The sequence below is a fragment of the Haplochromis burtoni genome, unplaced genomic scaffold (genome assembly GCF_018398535.1).
Source record: "Haplochromis burtoni strain Fernald_Lab_line unplaced genomic scaffold, NCSU_Asbu1 Contig_395, whole genome shotgun sequence".
NCBI lineage: Eukaryota > Metazoa > Chordata > Actinopteri > Cichliformes > Cichlidae > Haplochromis > Haplochromis burtoni.
Genome location: NW_024582756.1, coordinates 177,999 through 196,161, shown reverse-complemented (window position 1 = coordinate 196,161; position 18,163 = coordinate 177,999). Strand labels below are relative to the sequence as shown.

The following is an 18,163-nucleotide window of genomic DNA, read 5'->3' as shown; positions in this document are numbered from 1 at the left end:
CTTTTGGTATCTGCCATGTTCAAACCTATTTTTATATACTTGACATCATTTTTAGTGTAATTATTTGTTGTTATTTTTTATTTGTGTAATTGTAGTACATCAATCAATACGCACCACATTTGCAAGAATCATAGCTTCTAGGTTAAAATGCTTTTTGTCAGTTTTTGAGCAACTTAAATCAACTATCCATCCATCCATCCATTCGCTTCCGCTTATCCTTTTCAGGGTCGCGGGGGGCGCTGGAGCCTATCCCAGCTGTCATAGGGCGAGAGGCGGGTACACCCTGGACAGGTCGCCAGTCTGTCGCAGGGCCAACACACAGGGACAGACAACCATTCCACTCACATTCACTCACATTCACACCTAGTGGCAATTTGGATTAATCCAATTAACCTATCCCCACAAGCTGCATGTCTTTGGACGGTGGGAGGAAGCCGGAGTACCCGGAGGGAACCCACGCAAACACGGGGAGAACATGCAAACTCCACACAGAAAGACCCCGGCCTGATGTTGGAATTGAACTCAGGACCTTCTTGCTGTGCGGCAACAGTGCTAACCACCGTGCCACCGTGCTGCCCAGGATCCATGCCAGATTTTAATGGATCGTTAACACACACCCAAAGAATGACAGGCACACAACCAAACTCCTACCAATAACATATTGCTCCTTGGCAGAGGTAATAACTATCATAAATACAGTAAATCGAAAATAGTATTTATTCATTCATGTATAATAATACAGGCTTAATCATTACATTTAAATAGAGTGAATACAATATGTATTACTTTGTGAAAAGGTGATATAGTTACCTTTTTATTCCTTCACTGTAAGCATACATTATTTAGAAAATGTCTTTTACAATGTTGAGTAGAATTAAATGTTATTAGCAATGAATTTTTATAAATACATATTCATAATAATCTAGGATAAAGTTACAGTAACAGGATTTTAAATCAAAATTAAAAAGGGGGGAATTTACTTAAACTGTGAAGCATTTTACAAAATAAAAGAAAGCTTACGTTATATACCTGCTATACATCGTACATAAACACACTTAATAAAAGCTTCACTCATTTCTCTGACAAAGTTTTCACATCTGCTTTTATAGGTCTGTCAGCCTTCCAACAGTCACACAAATACAATATATTAATACAATAATAATTCTTAGCAACACAAATTATTTAAGAGCTGCTGTTTTAAAAGGAAGAATTCTGGCTTCACAGTAACACCATATCATCTTTGCTCTCTTGACTCCCTTGATCGACATATTCATTACAAAATGAGGAATTGTTTAGGAAGACTAAATATCTATTGATTGAAATTCAATTATTATTATTAATTCGATCCATATAAGACATTTTTAGATTACTACTGTAAACCTTGAATATCTTTCCTTTCTTAAATTTTGAATTCAATGCCATATTTTTGGTTTTATTCTTTGATTATATTCTTTTTTTGTGCCAGACATTAGTAATGCTAAATACATTTACGTATGTAAATTGCATATTTTTTCCTCCCTGTGGTGTTTCAAATCAGGGTTTAAATTAATCACTTTATATATTTTCTATCTGCAGTGAGATAAAGTATATATGCTATGCACTTACAAAAAAAAACTGTGCTGGATATGATCACATATCCATACAATGATCATTTATAAACTGTTCAGTCAAATGTAAAATTTGTGTATGAAGAGCGACATTTAGCCCAGTAAGAGTTTTGCCTCAGCCATTACCAGAAATAACAGATTTTCAGTGACCTCATAATCGTTTGTCAAGTGTAATTTTACACTAATAATGTGCATTTAAACATTTTAGCGAATATACAGTGCCTGCTGACATCTGGCTTTACATGTTGCCTGCAGGCCTTGGCAGGAAAAAAACGGCCTTCTGACCCTGGTGGGTGTCTGGTCCGGCTTTGGGCTGGCCGTTCCTCTTCAAGGCAACGTACCAGTTGTACTTCTGAGAACGATACGTGTTGTGATGGTTCTCTTCGTATTTCTCCAGGAAGTAACACTCATCGTTCAGAGCTTGCTGAAGCAAGAAAATGAAAGGGGGGGGGGGAGGAGAGGATTGATTATATCTCTAATATACGGTTAAAGATAATGCGGGCATTCACAAACAGTAACTGAGCAGGATACAACGAGGAATATTGTAACATACTGAATCACCAAAATACTAATCAACATAACAACCCTCTAAAATAAAGCTTGTCTGTTTTATTTTAGACATCCCTGTGACAAATTATTAGTCACAGCAATTTGGTAATTACACTGAAACTTTCCACTGTTTTGCAGTCTAGGTTGTTTTGCACAACCGTTACAAAACTGTAACGATCAGCGAGTTTAAACTTACTCTGAGAAAGGAATGAACAATTGTGTGACTTGATGAAAAAAGAATTGAAACTGTTACATAGAAAGACAAACGGGACCAGTGAGCATTAGTTGCAATCTGTAAGTGTTCAACCTTTCCATCCAAAATTCACTTTTAAGTCAAACTGCAATATATATATATATATATGTATGTATGTATGTATATATATATATATATATATTATATATATATATATATATATATATATGATATCATATATATTGTGTATAGAATAAAAAAACACAACTCACTACTCCACAGAGGCGTCCATTTCTGTTCATAGCCAGATACCTTCCTGTCGCCTCACCTTTGATTACCACCACCCCCGCACTCACAGCCTTCAGCCTCAGGATGTCTGCAACACACATTACACAACACAACACCACAGCGTTATTGCTTTTTTGTTTTTTTCTGTTTTCTTTTCAAAGTTAACTGGACGATCAAATCATGTTAAAACAATGTAACTGTGATATCCCGGAATAAAAGTTTAATAAGTATTTTTCAGGGAAACTAGGCCCTGCTGTCCAAATGTGTACACAGGTTAAGATGCTATTATTGCAAAACCAAATCACTGAGCAGCTTTACCAGCAGCCTAATTATTATTCCTTTAGTGGCAAGATGTCCTCTTTTCCTCATACCCTCATAACCTTTAATCAAAACATCTTAAGTTTACCCATTCTCTTTTGTTTACCATCGTTATAACAATCATGAAGACTTTTAACCTAATGTTGAAACTAAAGTTAAAAGCCTCCCCTTCATATCTTGCACGTAATCTCTGGCTCCTGATTTTGAAATATAACCAGCAATCACAAATCAAACAGTTCTTTTGTTTTTTTCCTCACCATATGTGTCATTTTCTTGCCTCCCACCATTGACGGTTCCATCTGGTAAAATCCTTAGGTGATAGCCTCCATTCATACTGTAGAGCCTGGTCAGTGTCTGGGCTTCCTGCTTGGACAGGTCCAGGGACCCAGGTCCAAAAGGCAGCACTGTAATGTCTCCCTCAGACATCACACAGAGAGTTTGAGGTATGGACGAAGCAGCGTGATGTCCCTGTGTCTGCAACGACAGAGAAGATCCAACGTTTTCACTGTTCACGTCACCTGGACTGCGGCTGAGACACAAGACGAAACAGGAAGGGGAGGACAACGTCGCCTTCATAATATGATTACAGGAAATGCTCCCCTTTCCTACCCTCGCCTAATCACTTTCTCCATCTGCCTGGCTCTCTGTAACTTTCTGTCAGCCTTTTAAGGAACACACTTTATTATGAAGTGATAAAACCATCCAGGGATCAGTTCTGGATGAAGGCCAGGAGGGGCAGCAACATGACCGGACTTGTTTTAGAACTGAGCATCACTTTGATTCTCTTTGGAAAAATAATTTCCAGATGGTGGGTGATGTAATCTTACACCTGAAATCAGTGTGAGGCTAGACAACAAAATAACCAACACATGGACATAACAGCCAAGAGAGAAATTTGTGGTAATTGTTTAACTTCCTTTTAGTAAGTTTTATATTAGCCAGCATAATCTTACAAATAGGTGCAAACACATGACGCTGAATCCTACTCGTGGGATACTGGACCCTTGACATTCTTCCTACACTCTCTGAAGCATTAACACTAATCTATCGTTCAGCTGGATTTAACAGACATGTTAACACGTCAACAAATCAGCGACTATCAATATGAGAATTTAGAGCCCAGGCAGCCCTCTTGGTCTTACCCCTGGATTCCCTGCTTCCTCAACAGCTTTTCCAAAAAACAGTCAAGCTCATTTTAAAGCCACACTGTCAGTATAGTTTTTATTTCCTGGATGCTTGAGATCCCAGAGCAGCGGTAGCTGTCATAAAGTCAATCCAATCCAGAAACAGCAGTGGCAGACCAAGCCAGTGGGGATACTCTAACACGCACAGGTCTTTGTTATCATTTGAAACCGGAGGTATAGCTGCTGAAGAGCCAAGTTAGCCCACATCTGGAATGTCTTGGAAGAAGCAGAGAGAAGAAGGGGAAAAAGAGAGAGAGCGAGGGAAAGTGAAAGCCACAGGAGGAATGTAAGGCCTACCCACTGGCGGTCTGTTTTTCCTAAGAACAAGATCTGGAGGACAGGATTACTGGATATGAGAGCTTGTGCCAGACTGGCTTGGGGACCTTCGGACAGAGCAGCAAGTGGGAATGACGTCAAAAGTCCAACCAATGACCGAGTCAGAGTACAGATGTGTGGGAGGAGAGCTGGAATCTGTGTGTATTTTAGTGTTTATTTCAGTGTAAAGATGAAGAGCATGACGGTGAGCTAAAGTAAAGTTTGAAAAAAAAAGGGTGGGGTGCAATGAAAGCCACAAAAATAAGAGGCTTTCCGTTGACCCTGCAGTGGTCCAAGTAAACAACCTTTAGTTTGCACGTTTCTAGCACCTCTTTTACTTTGAATCACTTGGCAATAGTTCTACATGTGCTTCACAAGAAGTTTTCTCTTATTTCATTTGAATTGGCTTCACTGTAAGTTGTTTTGGCCTTTGACTAACAGATTGTACTGTGTGGTAAAACGGACTGTACCACATACTGTAACCACTCATCTACCACAATATTTCATTATTCTCACGTGCACTCTACTGGTTGTTACCTTGTCTTTAACTCTTTACCCCTTGACTAACAGTCTTTTCTGACTGAGCAGTTTCTTTCGTATTTCAGGCCTGCCTATAGAACAAAACAACTAGGTTAGTGACAGTGATCACTAACCTATACATCTACCCTTGGAAAAACCCAGAAGCTGTTCTAACGATCATCAAACCACATCTTTATTGATATATATATATGTATATATATATATATATATATAATATATATATAATATATATATATATATATATATATATATATATAATATATATATATATGCAGAAATATCAAAAAGCAGGGGAAAAGTTATGTTGACAGATATGTACACACACAGACCAGACAGTCAAAAAGAAAGCACAAAGAAAGACAAACATTAACTTCATTTTTTGTTATGAAGATCCTTATTTAACTCTGCAGCACTAATTACTAGCCAACTTTATTACCACACAGACAATAAGCCATCTTCACCTACCTGTGACAATGTCATGTGACAGTGCCCCCGTTGAGCCAGCATGTCCTCTTTTTTTCCTCTTAACTGAGGCTTGACTGAAACAAAGTTTTTGGGGCCTCTTGTGCCAAACTGTCTTTCTCCTTTCTCTGCCAGTGAAGTGTCTGGCCTTTATACGGGCTTGTTAAGTATGAATTTGAACTCCATCCACTCCTCCCTCACCTCACCCCCTCTTCTAACAACGTCAGAGGACGCATTTTAACAGGCTAACGTCAGGACTAAAATTACCATCCACGACTGGAGAGGGAGAAGGAGGACAAGCCAGACCCTAGAAATGAGCCAGGCCGCCTGTCTGACTGAGCACTGATACATTCTTGTAGTGGTGTCCTCCTGGAGACACTGGCAGGCAACACAATATAAACATTTATAAGAGACACAAAAGGAATGACTTCAGCTCCCAGAATTAACATAATGCCAGTGCCTTTGGATTCCAAGTTCTGCTTCCCATATTACAGGATAATAGGATTCCATAAAATTCCTGCAAAACATATAATGCGCAGGTATCAAAAGTACGAGTGCATTACATGTATACAGTAAAAGTATGTGGGGTGTAAATGGAGGAATACTGTACTTAAATGAGGCATTAAGGAAAAACAAAGTTGTATTTTCAACAAAATACTTCATATCCAAAACAACGATTCATTAAAAAAAAAGAAAGAAAGAAAGAAAGAAAGAAAGAAAGAAAGAAAGAAAGAAAGAAAGAAAGAAAGAAAGAAAGAAAGAAAGAAAGAAAGAAAGAAGGAAATGTTGAGTTTTGTACCTCCATAATTCCAGCTCTGTAATCTTGAAAAAGAACAGACACTCTCCTAAAAGGTTAACCAAAAGATATGAGGCTGATTTTTGACTGGCAGTAACACTGAAGCAGCTCTGAGAGGAAAACACATTTTAAAAAAAGGAATGTAAGTCCAGAAGATAACACAGTAATGATCGACAGCCTCACATTAGCTGTTACACAAGGTTAATGTTGGGAATTTGGGGGGAGTTATAGGAATTTATGATTCAAAAAAAGCATTTTCCAAAGCCTATAAAAATAGACATTTTTGGATATGCACTGTGATGCGCTGACATTTCTAAAAATGGTGGAAATGGCTTCCAAGACATGGCAATCTCAATATCTATTTTTGCAGCCGTTCACTGTCTTTCCTGCAGCTATGTGAGAATAAACAGTGGCGGTGTGCAGGCTAGGTGATATATTCACACTGACTACTTTGTCCCCGTCTTCTTCGAATGGATTTTTCTCTCCCTAATTCATCATCTGCAGTGCATCTAAAGGTTAAAACCATCACTTTGAAGTCAAGTAATCACGAGACGCAAGACCGTGTCAAGAATGTGCGGGAAAAAAAGAGTGATAACCAAAAACTGAGGAATCTGACCTACTTTTCTCTCACCTGTTCCATCAGCATTGAACTGCTTCTTTTTCTTTGCTTCTATTAACCACAAGATGGCAGAATGGGTTAACCTTAGAGGTGCTTCAGTCTGCAAAAAATCAAGTCTGCTGTTCATGTCCACAGAGCTGACACAGGCATATTTAGAGCATGCACAATTATACTGCATTCTCATTAAACCGGCATTCTCAGTTTTTTATTGGCACAGTATCAGAACAGTGAAAGTAGTATCAAATGCACATTTACACGCTAGCATTTATTGGGTGTTTGTGTGTTTGAGTGTGATCAGCTGGTGAATATCAACTTCAATATTTCCATTCCTGAAACAAATATGCGGCTAATTAGCTTCTTAATGTTGTAGATTGTACACCAGCCTTGCCTGCCAGTGAGATTGTGTGCAGATAGTGTTGTTTGCCAGAGCTTTGACACCAAAAATTGGTGTGAGTGAACCAAAAAACTACAAGCTGCAGATTAAAAAGCTAAAGTCTGATAATTCTCCTTGGGTTCATCTCAGTTCATATTGCATGAATTCATTTTATGGGGCTTTAAAAGGCTAACTGACACTCAGTCATCATATGCTTTTATCTTTGACATGCTGCTGATTAGGTGCCATTAATCTACAAGTATTCTGCCAAAAATTAAATCCCCAATAATGTGTCTGATGCTTGAGGCAGGTTTGTAACAGTGCTTTCTTTTTCTGTAGATAATTCCACCTAAATTCTTGAGTTCCTGGCAGTCTTGGGCTTGTCATCAAAATGCATTTGTTTCAGTTGTCTTATTAAGTGCTATGTTCTCCATTTCAGATACAATTTCTTCCCCTTCAGTTTTTTGTGGTCTATTTTTTCTTGGCGTTATCAGAGAACTATTAAGACCAAATGCTGATCCTAAAGAAAAATCTGTTTCCTGCATCACCTCGTTGTGTGGTGGTTAATTCTGGTTCTTAAACTAGCCTCCTGGATTTTTAAAATTTATACATAAACAACAGGTGACTTCCTGTACATTGCATGTCTGCGTACACCAGACTGTGACAGATGGGGTAATGAGCAGGCGACCAGATGCAGTGCTCTACTCTGACAGAGGAAGTGACACTTCTAAATATGAGCTGTTTTCGCACAATAACCACATGCACTTAGTGTGCATGTATCAGTGACATGAAGTGAGATCTCAGGACAGGAATCAGTGGCGGAAATGCATTAGGCCTCTTCAAGCTTTACTGGATCTGCCGGTAGATCAGTATCAAGCTGATATCAAATAAATACAGAGCAAGTATTGCCAAAGCCAATAGCCTATGTAGGGGAGAACAGTGAGTCATGGTAAGATAAATCACTATTAATTTGAACAATTTTGAACACAAAGATAAATCACTTTCGTTTTTACTTGCCACAGTTATTAGCTAATGCAACAAATCACGCCTTTCCATCAAATATCGATACTATCGATCTATCAGCCCACCCGTAGTGCTCACAGCTAGATCAGATCACTATATAACGGATGTTCCCTCTTATCAAAGAGAGTCATAGAGTGTAAAAAACATATCTAAAACTACCAGTTTAGAGCCATCTGGAACCATATTTATTACAGCCTATTATATATATATTTTGATGATATGGCGTATTTTTACATTATATTATAAAATATCACAGCTATTTTAATGTGATGCAAACAACTATGGACCAGATTTTCAGAAAAGACAAACTAGTGCGCTCAGGTGTGGTTGGTTTTATGCGATAAATACAAAAGTCGCAGCCAGTTTTTCCCAGTATCCAGTGCAAAAAATAAGGTATGCTCTTTCACTGCGAAATTAACATTAAATTGGCGTGTCGCAAACGACAGTAACTCAGTTTGCATACTCCTCCCAGAAATACATATACGACAGGGTGAGTCGCAAGGGTTTCCGAGTTCCCACCTCTTACACGTAATGCCCCCTCTCTGTTTATGCAGCCTCTTACCAGTAGAGGGCGCCAGAGGTGATGTGGGTACCTCTCCTCTCTACAGAAATTCCCCGCTCTGGTTGAAATGACATCACCGTCTCCTCCCACCAACCAGACTCCGGAGCCGCTACATACACAGATCGTTTATTCACAAAAAGATGGTTCACTCGATCTTTGACAGGTTTTGACCTGTGGGACGCTTTTAAGCCGAAACATGTTTCGGTCATTGAAATAAAATGAATGAAAAGTATTTCATACATGTGACCCAGTTATTAGTCTTTCATCCCAGAGCGAGCCTACTTTCTGGGAAGCTCCAATTGACCTTGTTTTTACCCCACGGGTTAAAGTTCACACCATTCAATAGAAACTTTGAAAATTTAGACAATTAAGCAAATTCGACTCAAAATGTAAACCGTTCGCTTCTTCAAATGTAAAGATATGCCTTCCAATCTTTCAGAAATCCTCATTTTATACAATAGTAACCAAATATTTTTGGCGTTTGAGCTTTTGGAAAAACCAAGAAATTAATAAAGAAAGTAATAAGCTCATCATTTCGGTTTAAAGGTAACTGTTGTGTACCTGATACTCCCTTTATTTTCCTCCATGTACACTGTAGTGGGAAGTGCATGATATAGTATGCTGATTGCCCTAGCTTGTGAAGCACTGTGAGTGACATCATCTCCAGAAAAACAGCCTTTTAATGGGATTACTGATTAGATGACTTGCATTAGCTTTTCATTAATATGATGAATCTAGTGGTAATCAAACACAGCGAATATAACTGCATAGAAACAAACCAAAAGCAGACAACCACTTTGTTGCTTAATTTCATACTTTAATGACATAAACTATTGGCATATAATTTTACATTGCACTAATTAACCACACCTGAGATTTGTAAACTAGTGGCACAGGTATGTAGGATGGCAAAGCTGGGGTAGTGGTTGGTGATGTTCAGAAGTGGTCCAGTGGACCGGGATAAAATGCAGTACATACATTTACAGGTCTTAGGAGATCAGATGTGTGTTGACTTTGGTGAGCTATTAACTTTTCTTCCAGTGATTTACTTTCTTTGTTTTTTTGTTTAGAGTGTAACATGCTGACATTGGTTGAAGTATCAAAGGTAGAATGTTGACTTTCTAAAATTAAGCCTACCTGCTAAGTATTAATTACTAATTAATTATGAAGGAAGTAGTAATGTGCGAATATTTTCACTGTTTATATGCTGGGTGCTGCGCTTTCCATCTAATTCTAAGAGTTCACTTTTCCAATGCAGTTTCAGGAAACTTGGTCAGAGTGGACCCTCCTTCTTTTATCCCACCCATCTTTGCTCTGGAGAAGCTCACCGCTCGATCCGCCCCTAAACGGTCGAAACTGCCCTCCACGTCGTGCCTTGCCATCTCATTGGTCTAGACAGACGTCAATCAGTGGATTATCCTTGTCGGGGTAGGTTGATTACGGTCTGCGGCGCTGAGCTGAGCGGTGCTGGGAGAAAACAGTGCATTTAAAACCGCCCAGGGAAGACACCGCATTTACGAGCGGAGTTTTGTTTTTTTGCTGCCTCCCTCCTCCACGGCCCTGTTTCAGTCTGTCCGGTCCAGAATGAGTCGTTCGAGAGGAATGCAGCACCGGCTTACCTGAGCAAGTGGACACCTTTTCTTTGAAATCCATTTCCAGACACTTATTCAGCTCTGTCTCCCCCCCCCCCCCTTTTGAAATTTAATTTTAATTGGATGTCTTGTTGTGTTACTGCTGCTGCCTTGTGTGTCTGCCTGAGTGTTTTCCTTTGCAAAGAAAAACGAGGTTATGTAGGTAGGGATTTCTCTCGGATCCATCTCCGCCCTGTTGTTTTCATGTTGTAATTGGATTTTCTATCATTTACAACAGCAAAAGCAGCACCAGAACAACAGGTTTTCTCCCTCCATCATCATCATCATCTCGTTCCTCTTTCCTCCTGCTGTCCCAATCGTTTATTCTTTTGCCGGGTGGTGGTGGTGCAGAAGATGGGATTACCTGCCCTGGAATTCAGCGACTGCTACCTGGACAGTCCACAGTTCAGGGAGAGACTCAAGTCTCACGAACTAGAGCTGGACAAAACCAACAAGTTCATCAAAGAGCTGATTAAAGACAGCAAGGCTCTGATCCAGGCTTTGAAAAGTAAGTGGAGGTTGGAAGGGGCGTGAGTGTGTGAGACTGATAAAATGTGTGTGAGGAGGTTGCAGTTGACAGTTATATGTGATGTCCCTAATTATTGAAATAAAGGGGAAAACAGTCAAATCTGGTTCATGTGGGCTTGATAGAATCACAAGGATTGAGAGGTGAGAAGCCCCCAGGTGTGAAAGTCTCAGTTTCATTGGATTCATGTGAAAGGCTTACACTCTGCTTTGTGTGTGTGTGTGTGTTTCTGATAAGGCATGCTGAGAGGCTAGGCGGGTGAATTTGACTGATCACAGTGCATAGTGTCCTCTCATGTTGTCAGCACATTTGTTCCCATTAGCTACATTGTGAGGCGTTTACAGTGAGAGAGGGGGTGTGCACTGTGTTTCATCTACATTGATATCTGCTGCTTTTCATCTGATGGGATTTGAGGCTGTGATATGCTACAAACGTTGGCCTTTAATCTAAAAACAAAAGCCTTTATTTTACATTAAAATTTTTATTGTAGAAAGGCAGAAAAATCAGAGTGGGATTGAATGGAATATGACTTTTAGGTGTGGTGGTAAAATATTTCTGTTTCTCTATTAAACTTAGATCAGCATTACAGGCCAAGTGTGTTTATGCATGCACGGAAATGGGCTCAGTGGTTCTCACACATATTTACAAGAGAAATGATGAGGAATAAGCAAACATTAATGCATGACGTGTACGACAAAGAAGGTTGGAAAATGCATGCTAGTGTATACATTTAATGGCAAGGTTTATCTAATGTTTATTCTTCAAAAGCAAGAAGATATGAATTTGAATAATAGCAAATGTCCAACATTCAAATGTTAATGTTATCATCCTAATCAGGCCAGCTCCTATCACATAACACTGGGTGAACCATGACTACTAACCTTAAACAAAACATTAATGTGTAACTTTTATGCGTAACTTTACTTCAGTGAACCACGGTTCAGCTAAGGCTAAGCATAATCCCACCTCCCTAGTAAAAGATTAAACTAATAGTTTTTTCCATGCAAAAATATGAAATCTAAGGCTTTCACTTTTGGTAGGGAGTCAGAGCACCTCAGAGGCTGTGACAGCACTTCCTGCTTCGGTAGTGTAAAGTTCATTCTTGTGCCTACACAGTTTTCATCAGCATGTGCAAAGATAAACAAGTGCCATTAAAGACTTGCTGTTTCTTTAATAGTCCTGTCAGTACTATTCAAGTCTAACTTTTTATTGCGCCTTTTAAGTCTGCAATTGATGTAAAGTTCATGATGGGCAGGGCTCAAAATGACGTGCAGTAAGGAGGGAAGATTTGGTGGTCAGTATTACTGTGGTATGTTCTAGAGGCTGGTCCAAATGTCTGCACTGACCAGCATGAAATCTTATTCTGGCATAAACTTTAACAAATGAACACATTCAGAATTTGTGATGTCATGGTTCAACTATACTAAAATTCACAGTTAGCAGCTGTTTTTACTCAGTGTAGTTTGCTTGCATACAGTCTTGAGCCACCCCACATTTCTTTATATCTTCCTAAGAAAATGGGAAATGGGTGCAGAGATTTCATTGAAACATGTGAAAAGATACATGGAAATCCAGTGTCCAAGGCAAAAACAGAGTTTTTACAATTGTAATGAGCATGACGGTCAATGTCAGGTAAGATCAACTTTAATTCTTTAACACAGCCGGAACTCTCTCAGGTAACATTTCATGTTACCTCAGTCATCTTCATGAATAGTTCTCCAAGCATCTTGAAGGATATTCAAAGCTCGTCTGTGGATGTTGGCTGAATTTTGCTCTTTTCACTGTTGAGATGATCCCACACTGAGGTGAGGGCTCTGGGGAGACCAATCTATGATTGATAGGAAAATAAATCAAAGACCACTGGTTCGTAAGACACGATTTTCAGATGCTGCTCATCTGCTATAGATGTGTATATATTTAGACCTGCCGCTTCTTCTTTTGTCCTCCGCTTGTTTCCTCAATTCTTTTTAAGGACACATTAAACAACGTGCTGTGTTATGCCAGTTTCCCAGTAGCTCTTTGGGAATCCCCTTGTTGGTGCAAAAGCACTGTTTAATGCATGTTCTCTGTAATGGACATTTGTTTTTAGTCTATATCTTTTGACTTATTTCAGGTACCCTATTACGTCCTGATGTACTACATAGAGGACCTCCTGGGCTTTGCATTGATATCTCCTGTATTTGGGTTACCTCTTTTAGATCCAAAGAAAAAAACATTTAATGGGAAGATTATTTTTTCCTCGGTTCTCAGGAGGATACAGTGCTAAAATTCTTCTGTAATACTACTACTACTACTAATGATAATAATAATAAAGATAATAATTTATCAACAAAATCATGTTCAAAGTGATCGTGGGTGATCGTGGCTCAAAGAGTTGGCAGTTCGTCTTGTAACCGGAAGGTCGCCGGTTCGAGCCCCGGCTCGGACAGTCTCAGTCGTTGTGTCCTTGGGCAAGACACTTCACCTGCTGCCTACTGGTGATGGCCAGAGGGGCCGATGGCGCGATATGGCAGCCTCGCTTCTGTCAGTCTGCCCCAGGACAGCTGTGGCTACAACTGTAGCTTGCCTCCACCAGTGTATGAATGGGAGAGTGAATGAATAGTGGAATTGTACAGCGCTTTGAGGGCCCCGAAAAGCGCTATATAAAATGCAATCCATTATTAATAAAGTGCTTTGAAATAAGTCACATTGCTTTTGTGTGAAAACGGTGTTAGAGCAAAGTAAGATCAAGACCTTGAAGCATTACAGAGAAAAGCCAGTGTTCTCTGCTGCTGTTATGCATGACAACAGTGTGGAGACAGCCAGGACTGTTTGAGGTGTGGGGAAAGAAAAGAAAGAAAAGTAATGAGCAATAACAAACAATAAACACAGAGTAGCTTGGTTACCTGGAGCCAGAGATCCCTGCAGATAGATGGAAGGAAAGGGACAGCGGGAAGGAAAAAGCATGAACTACAAGAGAGAGAAGACACAAAAAAACCTGCTTGATGGCGCGAGATGGGTGAGTTCAAAAGCGTCCAGTAAATCAAAAGCTTTTGGGGGTATGTTTTTGAAATTTTCATGGATATTTAGCTCCCAATCAAGTTTAGCCTATCACATCTACAAATGGCAATAAAAATTAGTTCTCAAAAGTTCTGTCAGATGTTTTGGTTGTCGATTAAAATACAAATATATATATTCTTTATTAAGTCGTTGAGCACAAGAGCAAGGCATCCAAATTCGAATTTGCCAAGGTTGATGCCACTACATGTCTACTCTCCATTTCTGTTTTGTCTAATGAACTGATAAAAGTCGTCGTTTGGAGGTCAAACCTTTACCAATGTTGCTGCTGCAGCGGTATGATGACAAAGTTAACTGTAATTTCATTTGTACAGCTCAAAGAATTGTAGTTGAAAGGATTGTGTGATGGGAAATTAAACTGGCTGTTGTTGAGCATTAACAATTTTTATAATACAGGCAGTATTTGACCATGATTCTGGTTTCCAGAAATAATAGAATGTCATGCAAGAATGAATGAAAGTATGACTGGCACTCCAGAACTGGATAATACCACAGAGATGAGTTAAGTACTTTTAAAGTGACTCCGAACATACAACATATTCAGTGGTGTGCCGATGCTAAGATGACCAGTAGTAATGTGTTTAACAAAATCTGTTATGATGGCACTGGAAAAAGTCTTCCAAATTGCTCTGGGGAATGAACCCTAGTTATTGAATTACCAGTTAAGAGGAACTCAGGCATGCTACGGCTGCTTTTGTGCATGACCAAATTGGAAGTTGTGTCACTTGGAGACTGAAACAGAGGTCTGTTTCCTCCTGGGAGATGTTGCTGAAGAACTGTTGATGCAGCAGGAAGATGGCATGTTTGTCCAACGTGTCTTCCATGGGGAAGATCCTCATTGCTCATTAAAGAGAGGGCCAGAGTGCACAAACAGTATATCCATTGCCCGTTTGTTGTCGTGAGCCGAGTTGAACCAGTCTCTGAAGTTGGTCATTGATAAATTGTCAAAAATTCTTGGCTACAACTTAACACCACAAAAGACATCATGATGGACCTTCTTGCTCTGTTATAGGTAAATTGTTTGGATTACTTGGCCTTGCTGTTGCAGCACAGAGTGATCCTTGCAGTCAGCAAACCACAAACAGGGATGAAGCTTGAACATGCTTGTTCAAAGTAGTTTATTATTTACACTGTTCAGATAGGACAGAACCTGCAAAGGGCAGATGTTCCACTCTGCTAAATATACCTTTTTAACATCAAACTAGCCCAATTCTCTTTCACGACAAATCGCTGGTCAGCTGATGTGTGGCTACGAAGACAATTCTGCTTTTGTCCAATGTGGGATCCAGAAATCAGACGGCGTGACCTGATTCACTAAGGCCGGGATGAGAGAGGGAGATGTTGTTGCGTGTTCTGTGCCATTGTAGCAGGGTGCTGGCAAATAAAGAGCAAGTCAGCAAATTTTTTGAGTTAATCTTTGTATACCTGCGCTGTGCTGCGTCATGTGCTTTTGAATCCGTTGCAACAGGTCTGTAATATCTAACAGCATGTCAGAGTCCTCTTTGCAGTTACATAAGTAACTGTCTGCGCACACGCACCTCCACCTCCTCGGCTTTTCTGTAAACAGTGAGGGGGATGTGTGACTGTCCCGGGAAGCCCCTAAGGTTTAGCTGGTTACAGTTTGCTGCTGTTTGCCTGGGGTAGCCTGACAGCTTTCACTTGTGTTTTTATTATGACAGTTTTAACCTTGGGCTTACTGTAAAATATGCCTGTTCCTGTCACTTTTTTATTTTCAGTTGAGTAGAGTTCGTCATGTGATGAGACTGGTGAGTTAAACATGTGGGTCAGAGGAGTTTCTTTAATGTTTTTGTCAAGGTTCTGTTTCTTTCTGCACAGTCCATTTGTACGCCACCATGCCCACGATATCCACCATGTCAAAAGGTCAATCTGACTGGCACGTTGTGAGGCCTGTAGAAAGGACTTTCTGACTTCTTGCAAACTAAAAGTGTGCTTATGACCATATCTCACTTTTGGCCAGACACAATGTTGGTGATGCTATTTTGGGTGACCAAACAGAAACTGTGGCGGTTTTATATACCTTCCTCTGCTCCAGATATACTCATGTTTAGACTTTATACCTTCTTTTCCAGCAACATTCATATTTGAAGCCTTGTCAAGCATTTCCTGTAAGAACTGGCTTAATTCCCCCAAACATATAAACGAAGTGGGGGGGATTTTACTGTATTTTCTTTTTTGCCCTATTCAATAAACTTCCACATTAATGAAGTAGAGGTAGAGCAGAACAAAACAGCAAAGCTTAACACTGGACTGGAATGACAATGTCTTTATTTTTTTCTGCATTTATTTTTTATTATTCTTCCCAAATTGTTTTTCATTTTTACATTCTCCACATTTGATATGTAATTGCTCATCACATAGTCATCATATTATTTACCAAAAAACGAATGTTGCTTGCAGAGGTGCCATCGCCACTGTTGCAAATTAACAGCAGCTCCATCCTGTTTGAGGGTAACAGACTGGCTTGTGTAGCAATTACAGATGTAGACACATTCAGACCAAAGCCTGTACACATGCAAACGCACACAAACTGTGTTTTAGTATAGACTCTGACAGCCACAAACCCTCACTTGAATATGTAGTTTTGAAGCGTGCACAAACGTGGGACGTGAGATGAACATGCGCACGAGCAGATGCCCATGTGTGCGCACACGCAGATGTTGATGCGATTGCGTGTGTTAGCCAGATGTCATTTTAGGGTCGACCTAGCTTGTTATTACTGAGGCTGTAGAAATGTTTGGCTCTCTGCTCTACCTCTAACATGACACGGCTCAATCAGCCAAGAAAATCGTAATTACCAGCTAAGCGTTCACTGGAGCTCCGAAGGAAACGAGGCAGCATGCTCAGACGCTTGCATGACAGCAACATGTGATTTTTGCAATGTTTTCAGCTAAAAGTGTGTCTCAAGATTCAGAGTTGTGACTTCTATAATCTGTTGTGATACTTGATCATTTTTTGTTTCACATCTTAAATGTGTAAATATAACTCAGTGATTTAGTTCTGGTATTAACACTATTGATTGAAAACATACTATGCAAGTGTTTTGATTTGTAATAGCCTTATCTTGGTTCTTGTGATAAGCTAAAAGGTCTAGTTGTTTTTGGAACCTGTCTAAGACACATAATGAGAAAACTGCTGTAATTATTGTAACCAGTTAAAGACAAAGGACCTGTATTGAACCTAACATGACCACCCCAACAATTCACCATTGCCACTTTTACCCAATACTGTTTCACAGTCATAACTGCTGTTTATGTTTCAGTTATTTAAACAATGCTTCAGCCTGTAATTATATTCCAGTTTGGAGTCTCGGAGCTCAATTGTGACAATTTTTTTTAAACAATCTGGCCATAGTCTTTGTAGATTAGCCACTAATGTGTGTTTTGGTTTGATTTATTTTATTTTTTTTGGCCCAAGCCCCACAGGTTGTTTTTCTTTCTAGGTACTATCCCAACTTTCTCTCTGTGTTAGACCTCAGTCACATAATCCTGGGGATCAGTCAACGACTCCCTGTCCACCAATGGTCACAAGTGAAATGTGTCGAGTGAGTGAGGGCTCTCGCTGGGTGAACCTGGGTGTAAGGGTGCTACACCAAAAACCTCCTGATGATTGATTTTGTTGGTAGCAGATTGTTTTAGTGGATGTCACAGATTCATCAGCAAACAATTTACTTGCCAAGCAGTACTGAAACTTGGAAAAAGTGTGCTGCTAGCCAGAAATGGAGAGTGTGTCTTCAAAATCTAACTTCTACCTTATTACAGCCACTAACACACTTGAAAAGATGAGACTTTTACTTTGGAAGAAAATAGTCTCGGTTTCTGGTTTTCACACTTCCTACATCCACTCTACAAGCACTTGGTGACTGCTTGTAGATGAATTGCATGAATTTGTATTGTGCCCAATGCAAACTACAGGCGATCACAGCAGTCTGATAGTGACATCACCATATACCTCTTTTTGTGAACACTTTTCTCTACGGACCAGTGATCACCAGGAGTTCAACGACTGGTCTCTAGACCTGTGTGACTGAGGCCTTCACTTGGATATGCTCTAGCCTCCCCTTGAACCCTATACTATACTATATTTCCAGTGGTAAATGGAC

At 39.7% G+C, this 18,163-nt stretch overlaps 2 protein-coding genes across 6 annotated transcripts in view; one reads left to right on the top strand and one right to left on the bottom strand.

Annotated features, from left to right (window-relative positions):
• Positions 1-595: 595 nt before the first annotated feature.
• Positions 596-5,636, bottom strand: LOC102304742 (putative fibroblast growth factor 1). 4 transcript variants are annotated; one of them, XM_042212830.1, is made up of 4 exons: positions 5,460-5,636; positions 3,213-3,429; positions 2,622-2,725; positions 596-2,031 (listed from the first exon to the last, which is right to left on the bottom strand). In XM_042212830.1, exons 1-4 carry the CDS (start codon positions 5,499-5,501, stop codon positions 1,846-1,848), a joined length of 549 nt encoding a protein of 182 aa, XP_042068764.1. In that variant the 5' UTR covers positions 5,502-5,636; the 3' UTR covers positions 596-1,845. The 4 variants fall into 4 exon arrangements, with proteins under 4 accessions (XP_042068764.1, XP_005944275.1, XP_005944277.1 ...); XM_005944213.3 differs by lacking the exon at positions 5,460-5,636 and adding an exon at positions 4,437-4,655 and having other exon boundaries at positions 597-2,031; XM_005944215.3 differs by lacking the exon at positions 5,460-5,636 and adding an exon at positions 4,441-4,655 and having other exon boundaries at positions 597-2,031.
• Positions 5,637-10,231: 4,595 nt separating this feature from the next.
• Positions 10,232-18,163, top strand: part of LOC102304029 (rho GTPase-activating protein 26) — an 81,406-nt gene continuing 73,474 nt past the window's right edge. Inside the window, exons 1-2 of one of the 2 annotated variants that reach the window (XM_005944210.3) lie at positions 10,232-10,623; positions 10,699-10,968. In XM_005944210.3, coding sequence (XP_005944272.1) covers positions 10,545-10,623; positions 10,699-10,968 — 349 coding nt within the window. In that variant the 5' untranslated portion in view covers positions 10,232-10,544. The remainder of the gene's footprint in view (positions 10,624-10,698; positions 10,969-18,163) is intronic. The other variant, XM_042212829.1, reaches the window with a different exon arrangement.

Excerpts from the sequence above, each read along its gene's own strand:
- LOC102304742 (XM_042212830.1), bottom strand. The coding sequence starts at position 5,501 with ATGCTGGCTCAACGGGGGCACTGTCACATGACATTGTCACAG. Across the intron at positions 3,430-5,459 it reads GTCACATGACATTGTCACAG|ACACAGGGACATCACGCTGC; the intron begins GTAGGTGAAGAT and ends CTGTCGTTGCAG. Across the intron at positions 2,032-2,621 it reads ATGGACGCCTCTGTGGAGTA|CAAGCTCTGAACGATGAGTG; the intron begins GTGAGTTGTGTT and ends TTCTTGCTTCAG.